At 38.8% G+C, this 10965-nt stretch overlaps 1 protein-coding gene and 1 long non-coding RNA gene across 2 annotated transcripts in view; one reads left to right on the plus strand and one right to left on the minus strand.

The window, feature by feature from the left end:
• LOC129643456 (transmembrane protein 45A-like) overlaps positions 1–3465 on the plus strand; it is a 92613-nt gene extending 89148 nt beyond the window's left edge. Inside the window, exon 6 of the mRNA XM_055567937.1 lies at positions 181–3465. Within this exon, the coding sequence (XP_055423912.1) occupies positions 181–274 (94 nt within the window). The 3' untranslated portion in view covers positions 275–3465. The remainder of the gene's footprint in view (positions 1–180) is intronic.
• Positions 670–10162, minus strand: LOC129643458 (uncharacterized). Its single transcript, XR_008710315.1, has 3 exons — positions 10051–10162; positions 4204–4235; positions 670–804 (listed from the first exon to the last, which is right to left on the minus strand). It is a non-coding gene; the product is annotated as an uncharacterized LOC129643458 (long non-coding RNA).
• Positions 10163–10965: the final 803 nt, after the last annotated feature.

Raw genomic sequence — 10965 nt, forward strand, 5'->3', positions numbered from 1 at the left:
AGCTTTAATCCACAAAATGTTCGCAGGTAGCTCCAAAGACAAATAAAAGTGATTTTTATTTTTGGGGGTACCTCTTCCATTTGCACAGATAATTTGGGGTTTGTTGTATTATAGATACAGATAATTTGGGGGTTTAATTTTAAACAGCATAATACGAGATGATTTTCATTCTGTCTTCAGGTTGGTTAAATCTCGATTTACGAGGTTCTGCCCCTCAGAAGTTGGACTCCTGAAAAATGCTGAACGAGAACAAGAATCAGAAGAAGAGATGTGACTTTGATGGGCATCCAGTCTTTCTGGATGAACATTTTCTTCTATTATTATTAGTCACAGATTTGCCTTTTCACCTTTTGTTTGGAAAACAATCAGTTGAGAATGATTCTTGGTGTCATGGTGTTGGGGGCTTGGAGTGGCTCTCCTCAGATTAGCTAAAGTGTGATGCCCCCATTCTGAAAAATATTTGTTTTATTTGCCTTATAGATATATATGCTCAAGGTTCCTGGGCTTACTATCATTTGTAACTCATTATAGATGGAATTTCAATTGATTTATCTTCTTGCTACCTTGAGAAATAAATGAATGCATGGACCTTGGTTCAAACACCTTAGATATTTGTTTTTGTTATTCAACTGTATTCCACCTTTATGTTATGATTCCTTTTCGTGAGACATCTCTTTCTGTAGCACCTGTGTTCTCCCCTGGAAAAAGCAAGCTGGAAGTCATCCTGTGGTGCACTCTCTTAGAGAAGAGAAAAGGGCTGATCCACGGTTATAGAAGGGCACATGGTGAAAAAGCCATGGAAATCTAGGAAAGGAGAGTTAGGACGTTATCCACAGGGGGGAAAAAATCATCACATGCCTTTGTATGGCCACCACGCCATCCACTCTGCTGAAATAACTGAAGGGTTAAAACAAGGAGAAGCCTTTTATGGAATACATGGGTAAACAGTCAGTGCCCCTCCCTCATCAGTAGACTAAGTAGCCCCCAGTGGAGAGTCAGAAATCCTTTCCCATTCTAGCTTTACCATTCACCAGCCTGTAGGGTTTTAACAGTTACCATAACTCTCTGAAGTTAGGGAATTGAATTGGATGAGTCAGCTTCCAGCTGGCATATTTTATGAATCTCGAGGCTCTCAGACAAAATCAAAGCTAATTTAGTACGTATTAGAAAGGCCAGTCTGTGCTGTGACAGAAAAGATAAGGAGCACCGCAGGAGTCTGTGACGGTTAACCTGAATATGAAGGAAAAGAGGCAGTCTAGCAGATAGCTGGAGGTGGCATATGGGCAATTACAACCCAAAGCTCCCTGGCATTCCAGAAGCACTGACAAATCTTGAAATCACCTCAGTCTGGTCTTATCATATGACACTAAGGAGGGAGGTGAGTGGATTCTTTAGGTCAAAGAACTAGATATATTTATTTTTTTCATGTAAGGGCTGAAAAGAGCTGGGGACTTCTTTGGTGGTCCAGTGGCTAAGATGCCATGCTCCCAATGCACAGGGCTTAGATCCCACGTATCACAACTAGGAGTTCACATGCTGCAACTAAAGATCCTGCGTGCCACAATGGTACTGAATACTGCAAATAAGAGCAAAACAAAGAGAGAAGGGAAGGAAGGAAGAGAAGGAATGAAAAGGATAAAAATAATAAAAAGCCGATGTGATTGACTAAAGGTTTATCTTGACCAATGCAATAGACCCTTTCAATAGTACCTTTCTGACATGCGAAATGTTCACACACTGTGGTCCCAGATGATCATGGCATTCTGCCCCATGTGTGTCTTGTATCTTGGGTTTCTTCCCCTAGCCCAGCAAGTTTATATGATTTTGGCAAATTTCTATTTCAAAAGAGTAAGCTATCAACTGCAGTTGCATGAAAATGGCATCCCTGGTACCTAGCCCAGAGCAGGAACTCGAGGATAATTAGCATGAGTGAGATTAAGGCTGGAATTTTGAAAACTAAGTGTAAATATACTACCAGTCTTTATGAGAGAGCAGAAATATCCATTCCTGCAGTTTCTGCACAGAGAGAACACAAGTGAGTTCTCAGAGGAAGAACTTCTAGTTCAGGTCTAAGTTCATAGTTTGGAGCTATCTGCCTCTAGTCCCTGCAATGAGCAATAAATTAAACACCATTATTATAATTTTATGGAATCTTCACCAAAGAAGGGATAAAGGAAGAGCATCCTCCCTTACTTTTGTTTGTATTTTATCTTGACTCTTCCAAAAAACCAGCCTCAATGCCTGAGCTTTTGCCAAACCTCTTCATAGGTATCCCATGCTTGACATGCCATAACCAAGGGAAAGAGACTCTAAATAACTCAGTGCAATATCAACATGGCTGTGGATGTGGTAATACCTCCTCAGCCATTTTTGTGACTTGTAACTGCCTTTTCTTACGAAACTGCAGCCTTGCATGGCACCAACTGCCAGCTCATTGGTGAAGCAGGAGATCAGGTTATGATCCATCTTGGTGTCCTCCTCATCATGTAACTCAGGGCTCATTAGTTAAGGTTGTAGTGATCATATCTCAGATGTGGATTAAGAAGGTGATGCAAGAGTCATGGGGGACTGCAGGAGCAGCCAAAATAAAAGCTGAGAAATGACAAGTTCTCCCAGTACAAGGAGTCAATAGATTTAAAAGCATGAAAAAGAAGTTCATATACAGGGAGAATAAATCCAGAAATTCTATATTGTATCTAATGTGATTTCCAGATTGAGAAGATTCAGAGAATAGAGGACATGCATGAATAATAAAAAAATTTTCTCCTAAATAAATGGCAATAAAGGGAGATGTTTGCTTTAAGTTTGGAGAGGTGCTTCAGGAGATGTACAGAGAATAGTGATTGGATTCCTGGACCAAACCAATAAAAATGAAAAAAGATAAGCCATTCTTATAACTTTAAGTTCATTTTATAAATATTATTATTCTATTTTTAAGTCTAGAAAATTTTAACACTCAGTTTTAAGAAGGCTTTAATGTTTGGGGCACAATTTTAAACTTACTTAGATTTCCCTTTACACTTCTTCACTGTTTTTATGAATTAAATATTTTTATATTCTTCAGCACTTCAATTAACCAACAAATATCCTCAAGTTGTTATTACTACAAATCTAATTTGTTAAGTTTATTAATGTGGTGAAACTTGTTTTCTTAAATATTCCAATTCTGTATAAACTTAATGAGATTGTAACTGAAACTCAAAAGCGTAAATTTGTTGGTCAGTTGCACACTTACGAATTGCGCTTAGACTAATCTGCATGGATAAAATTATTTATAAAATTATAAATACCTAAAATGCTGCACATGCATAGTTCCTTAGGGCACAAATATCAACATTATGATTCCTCTCAATTCTGTACTTAGCTCGACTCTTTCCATGTTAAAATAGACTTACTGTTAAGGAGATGATTTGTTTATGACAAATGATACCAGGAACATCTAGTCTGCTTATTGAGATAAAGGATCCAGTTACTGAATGAGATGTGGTTCTTTTTATTAAAGATATTTTTTGGATGTGGACCATTTTTTAAGTATTTATTGAATTTGGTACAATATTGCTTCTCTTTTATGTTTTGGGTTTTTGGCTGTGAGGCATGTGAGATCTTAGCTCCCCAACTAAGGATTGATCAAACCTGATCAATCCTGCCCTGAAGAGGGCAGTATTCTTGACAGTGACCCTAATGACACATGCTGATTCCTGTTATTTACAATCCTTACATCAAGCTCTTCACACAGGCTGTCTCCAAGACTTGTACAGCACTGGGAAGGCGCTTGCCCAACTGGAGTCATACTTAAAATTACCTGTCTTTTCTGCCTATTCATGAAAACCTGCAACCCCTGCCCAGATTGTCATGTCATTTGACAGGATTTCATTATTCTTTAGCTCTTAAGATATTAACTGTATTTCTTTCTAAGTGTAAAAATTTCTGAACTTGATGTAATCCTGCACTTTTTAACCCATATGTTTCCTATCTGATGAGACTACTTTTTTTTTTTTTAACAGATGTTAAGGTTGATATTCTAATGAATTCTAGGTCACCCTCTTTTAATGATAATTCAGCAGCTCTAAGCTTGGATGTCAGTATTTTTTAGCTTTTAATACTTTAAAAGCAAGGACAACCCTTCTCTGTTCAGTGCTTGTATAAATTTTGGGAGGAATTGGTATGATTAATGCAAAAGGTTAAAATGGAGGAATCTCTTACCTGGTTCTTCTCATGAACTTGAGTTGTTCTGCCTGTTTTCAAATGTCCAAAAGGGAGAATTAAAGATTTTTAATAAGAAACTATGGGATGGAGCCCAATATAATCCCCACCTAATAATTTGTGTGTGAAGCCAAAATACATATAGACTCTAAAACACAGAAATAAGCTCAGCCAAGTAACCAAGGGGCTTAGCAATTTAAGTTGAAACAATTCTCTCATCTGCTCAGAAACTGACTCAGGTTCCCTTGGCGCCTCAGGTCAATTTTAAATAGCCTAAAATTGCACCTAAATTAAATAAAATCAGCTTGAATCTATTTCAGTATGTAGTTATAGAACTTCATATTATCCAACACAACCCCTGTAGCAGTGATCCCCAACTTTTTTGGGCACCAGGGACTGGTTTTGTGGAACACAGTTTTTCCATGGACCTGAGGGAATGGGAGTTGGTTTGGGATGACTCAAGTCATTACATTTATTGTGCACTTTATTTCTGTTATTATTATGCTGTGATATAAAATGAAATAATTATGCCGCTTACCATAAGTGAAAAATCAGGGGGAGCCCTGAGCTTGTTTCCCTCAGCTCAGGTGGTAATGTGAGTGATGGGGAGTGGCTGTAAATACAAATGAAGCCTTGCTGCGCTGCCTGGTTCCTAACGTACCATAGACTGATAACAGGGGTTGCTGCTAAGTTGCTTCAGTCGTGTCCAACTCTGTGCGACCCCATAGACAGCAGCCCACCAGGCTCCCTCGTCCTTGGGATTCTCCAGGCAAGAACACTGGAGTGGGTTGCCATTTCCTTCTCCAAACAGGGGTTGAGGGCCCCTAAAACTTGTTTGTTTTAATTTCCATGTCTATGTTGTATTAACTGCTGCCTCTTCCCTCTTCCTCTTTGCAGCTTAACTTCTGGAGATTCTTTAAGGCCCACTTCAGAGCTTTTCTTTTCTGCTGCTTCATACCACCTTTTTCTGTTTATAAATTCCTACAGTATGGAGCCCGGAGCAGTACAGGATCATAGGCTGTTCAGTCCTCTAATTATCTCTGCACTGAAATGCTTTCCTTTTACTATGTTGTACTTCCCTAAAGGCAGCCACACTCTTTTTTTTTTTTTTGGTCCCTATTGTAGCACCTAAGGAATGTTTCTCAATGGGTAGCATTGAAAGGTGAGCTAGAGGAGTAGGAAGGAGAAAGAAAAATCAAACGAAAATATGGTTTAAAGGAAACAGGCCCCCAAAGTTTGTCTATAGGTGAAGATTCTGAGACCAGATTTAGTGATTTGTCTAAGACTGTGCTGTCAATTAGTGGCTAAGCCCATGATGGGATTTAAATCTCCTGACTCCGGGACAGAGGGCTCTGTCCACTGAAGAGGCTTCATGACTGCACAGTGAATGGTTCAGGTCCTTCTTCAAGGGACCTGCTTCATTCATAAGACCCATTGTCCCCCAGCCCTGCTTTCCACACAAATGTCCGTTCAGGGGAAGAGACTTTGGCTTCTGTTCTAATATGACTGGTGATTTGATTCTGGTCAGAATTATCTTAGTTTGGGTTGCTATTATAGAGCACCATAAACTGGGTAACTTAAACAACAAGTGTTTATTTCTCACAATTCTGGAGTCTGGGAAGTCCAAGATCATGGTACCAGAAGATCTGGTGTCTGGAAATGGCCCACTTCCTGGTGGGAAAGGCAGATCCTCTCTCTCCAGTTTCTTTCTTATAAGGGCATTAATCTCATCGTGAGGGCTCCACCCTGATAACCTAATTGCCTCCCAAAGGCCTTACCACCAAATACCATCACACTGGGATTAGAGTTTCAGCACATGAATTTTGAGGGTACACAAATATTCCGTCCATAGCAAAAATCCAGGAGAGGAATCACCAATACAGGGATGACCAGAACACTCTATTCTTCCCGGCTGATAACCTCCCCTACTCCTAACCCCTTGGAGAAATGTGTCTACATTTACTTCTTATCTGATGTGTCCCCATTGTGGATGAATGGGGAGTACTTAGCAGCAGAAAAAAATAGCAATGATGCTACCCTCTAGTGCAAAGCATGGAAACAACTCATAAGCCCAAATACCATTGTTCACATCTGAAAAGAGGTCTTCCTTTACCAAAGTAACAAACGAGACCACAAGCATTGTTAGAAGAGTTTGAGTTATTTAAAAGTATCTTAGATTTTAATTTATTAGTACTCTAACCCATCGTGATGGGTTGAATTGTATCTCCCCAACTTCATATGTTGAAGTCCTCACCTCCACAACTCAGAATGTGACCTTATTTGGAAATACAGTTGTTGATGTAATTAGTTTAGTTAAGATGAGGTCATACTGGAGTAGGGTAACCCCCAACCCCAATAGACTGATGTCCATATAGAAAGGAATTTGGACGAAGATACACACACAGGGAGAATACCATGTGAACAGGAAGGCACAGACCGAGGTGATGTATCCATAGTCAAGGACTGCCAAAGATGCCAGCAAACCACCAGAAACAAGGAGAGAGGGTTGGAACAGATTCTTTCCCAGCACATTCAGAGGGAGGGAGCATGACCCCACCAATAAGTTGATCTTGGACTTCTAAGCTACCTGACCTATGAGACAATAAATTTCTGTTAAGCCACTCTATTTGTGGTACTTTGTTACAGCAGCCATAGAAAACTAATACATGTTAATGTTAGAGTACTGGACTCTAACATTAGTTTTAAGTTTAATGTTTTAGACTTCAAAATAAGACATGCGTTTGAGCTGGGAAATGGCATGCTGAAGGTTATATGGCAATCCCAGACATGAAAATATGATCCACGTTTTATTACCAGCCATAAAATACATTGTCCTTACTGGGAAAACTGCTGACAAGTTGGCTTGGTTATATATTTATGCTTTTTTTTAATGGCCTCATTCAGGTTGGCAGGTTTCTTTAGTCTTTTTGTTCAGCATTCCTCCGGTATGTGGAGTTTACACTTGTAGAGTAAATCATTTATTAGCAAGTAACTTCTGCATTATTATCTTTTGTATTCTCTAATTTTTTTTTATTTATTTATTTTTATTATTTTATTTTATTTTATTTTTAGACTTTACATAACTGTATTAGTTTTGCCAAATATCAAAATGAATCCGCCACAGGTATACATGTGTTCCCCATCCCGAACCCCCTCCCTCCTCCCTCCCCATTCCATCCCTCTGGGTCGTCCCAGTGCAGATGAATGGATAAGAAAGCTATGGTACATATACACAATGGAGTATTATTCAGCCATTAAAAAGAATACATTTGAATCAGTTCTAATGAGGTGGATGAAACTGGAGCCTATTATACAGAGTGAAGTAAGCCAGAAAGAAAAACACCAATACAGTATACTAACGCATATATATGGAATTTAGAAAGATGGTATTCTCTAATTTTTTATATGCCTGTTGTCTAACTAGATCACAAACCCCTTGAGTAGCATGCACTATTATTAAGCTATCTGGGGATTACAATCCCTATCCTGAAAATCCATGGTGTTTGTTGCAAGATACTTCTGTATTAGCCAAAGTTCTCCAGAAGCAGAACCAATAAGATATATATGTATATAATTAAATAAATTTCTATTGAAATATAGTTATTTACAATGTTGTGTTAGTATCAGGTATACAGCAAAGTGATTCAGTATACATATATAAATAGATATATTCTTTTCTCACATTGTCTTTATTTTTTTTTAATTTTATTTTATTTTTAAACTTTACATAATTGTATTAGTTTTGCCAAATATCAAAATGAATCCGCCACAGGTATACATTGTCTTTAATAATAGTTTATTACAAGATATTGAGTATATATTCCTGTGCTACATAGTAGGTCCTTGTCAGTTGTCTATTTTATATATAATAGTGTGTATATTTTAATCCCAGGCTCCTAATTTATCCATATATATGTGCTTATGTGTGCACGTGTGCATATATATATAATTTATATATTTTAAAAGACTGACTCATTATAAAGGTTGTCAAGCCCAAAATCTACAGGTTGAGTTCCTAAGATTTTAAGAATGCAGGCTGGAAAGGCCACCTCGAAAGAGATGATGATGCAGTTTGAGTTCAAAGTTGGTCTGATGGCAGAATTCCCTCTTCAGTGGAAGTCACTGTTTTTCATTGAGGTCTTCAACTACTTGGATGAAGGTAATCCACTTTACTCAAAGTTTACAGCTGAAAGCATAAATGTCATCTAAAAATACCTTCACAGAAACATCTAGAATAACGTTTGACCAACAAGAGGGTGCCAAGACCTAGCTTTGTTTACACATAAAATGAAACTTAATAGTCACCAGGGAATTCTGTCTCCTTGTATTCATGCCTTTGTGTGGCTCCCTCCAACAGTGAGTCTGGACAGGCCTCATGATTTTCTCTGACCAACAGAATGTGGTAAGAGCATATGTGGTAAATTATGGTCTTACACTTTACCAGGCCTTGCAATTTACCCTGTTGATGTCTTAGAACCCAGCCTGAATGTGAAGAAGACAAGGCTATTCTGTTGGGAAGTCTTCAAGGAGGAGGCCCTGGAGCAGAACAGACCACGAGGTAGAGACAGTCCCAGGCAGTTGGCCTCCCTGGTTATTTCAGCTGAGATCCCAGACATGTGAGAAAGGTCAACCTGGATCCTTGAAGGTGCTATGAAACTTCCAGATGACTCAGCTACATGATCATGTGGAGCAAAGCCATCGTTGCTGAGTCCTGCCCAAATTACCTGATTATAAGCAAGTAAATGATAAAGACCCTGATGCTGGGAAAGATTGAGGGTAGGAGGAGAAGGTGACAACAGAGGATGAGATGGCTGGATGGCATCATCGACTCGATGGACATGGGTTTGGGTGGATTCTGGGACTTGGTGATGGTCAGGGAGGCCTGGTGTGCTGCGGTTCAAGGGGTCACAAAGAGTCAGACACGACTGAGAGACTGGACTGAACTGAACTGAACTGAAATGTTGCTTGTGTTTTAAATCGCTAAGCTTTGGAACGTCCAGTTACACAACAATGGAAACTGATGTTTGCGCCAATGATTTCTGTAAAATAATTATACTAATGGCAAGATTTAGGATCTAGAACATTGTTAAGGTATAAATTATAGTACTATTTGACACAGGACATTAAAAATATTAACTCATCTTGCCTCAACTAAGCTTAACACTTTAAACTATTCATACTATTATTTTTGAGGACTAGCATTTACATGGGACTAGTGTTATCTGGCTGAAGTTCTTGTCTAGTTGCTATAAATTTTGGATTTGCCTTTCACCTGCATCAGAGTTTCTAGAAGGAAAAGAATAAAATTATTCCCACACTATTTTCCCACATTGTTTCTTAACCTAACCCATAGCGGACCGTTTCTCTCTGCTTTGAATCTTGACCACGTACCTGCATCAGCTCACACGTAGGGGATGAAAAAGAGAAGAAATAAAAGAGGAGAAAACAGGAAAGAAATTTAAAAGGAACAGGTCAGAATAAATGGAGAAATTAAGGTTCTGTGGAGCAAGATGAAGAAGTGAATTTAAAACTAAAAAGAGTTCAAGGGTGACTTTTCTTGCATCTTCTGGGGCATGAAGAGGTTAGCTCAGAGTTACATTAATCAGAGTACAGCATCTTCCACATACATTTGAGTTTCATAAGCAACAAACTTCTACTAGTCGTAAGCAAAGTACTTCCCTCTACGAAGCGATCAGCCCTTGAGATCCTATCTGAGACACCTTGCTCTAGGGAGCCTAGGAGGCACCTAATGAGTAAAGACAGAGCAAGGAAAGACAGGAAAGCACAAAGGAAACAAAGGGAGTGACTGGGTAACTTTCTCTTGGCCCAGAAAAGTTTTTTTTATACCTTTTTTTCCTGTCCTCCATTGACCACCAGTTAGAAACTGAGGATGGTAGGGTTGAGTAGATATACAAGTTCAAGGTTTCTCTGTTAGCAATAGCTCAGACTTCAGTAATTAAGGGGTAGCTAATGCCACTGGGAGATTTTACAATTTAGAGGCTCAGCCCTAAGTTATAACAGGTGGGGAAGTTGAGATTGGCCTTTGTCATCAGTACCATGGGAGGTAAGGTTAACAGGTTTCTATGCACTTAACTCTTCGTTGAGGTCACAGTCCAGATGGTAAGGAAATAAAAGGGATTTCAGAACTGCTTGCCACTTCTGGGTATCAACTCATTAAAAATCTAGTTGAATAAATGAATAAGATAAAACAGAATGGTAGTTTTACATGTGACAAAAATATAGGCTCCATTTGCTAGTTTACCACAACTTGATTCCCGCTTTGGGAGAATCTCCCTAAACGGTGATTATCAAACACCTGTGAGCATCAAGTTAGAGGACAAGTCAAAACACAGATTGCTGGGCCTCAACCAGAGTTTCAGATTCAGTAGATTTCCTATTTTATTTAATGGATTATAATATGTTATAAATATCATTCATTTTGATGCTCAAATTATCCCCAATTTGGTAGTAGGGAATCTCTTAATGCTGGAGTTTGTATCCATTTAATATGTAACCATCATTCCTTGCACACCTTTTTTCTTTCTGATCTAAGATATTCTAGGCTCATCTTGGACTTTTCCTGCCCCAGTCTTGGAATTAGCCATTTTCCTAAGGAGCTGTATTCCTTTTAGTGGAAAACTGTGTTTAGAAATCAGGACCTGGGCTTTAGGTGTGCTTATTGCTAATGGGATATAACTGCTTCTAGGCCCCATGAGTGGCTGGAGCTAGAGAATATATGTATATAAATGTGTGATATATATC

This window comes from Bubalus kerabau, chromosome 2 (assembly GCF_029407905.1).
Source record: "Bubalus kerabau isolate K-KA32 ecotype Philippines breed swamp buffalo chromosome 2, PCC_UOA_SB_1v2, whole genome shotgun sequence".
NCBI classification, from domain to species: domain Eukaryota; kingdom Metazoa; phylum Chordata; class Mammalia; order Artiodactyla; family Bovidae; genus Bubalus; species Bubalus kerabau.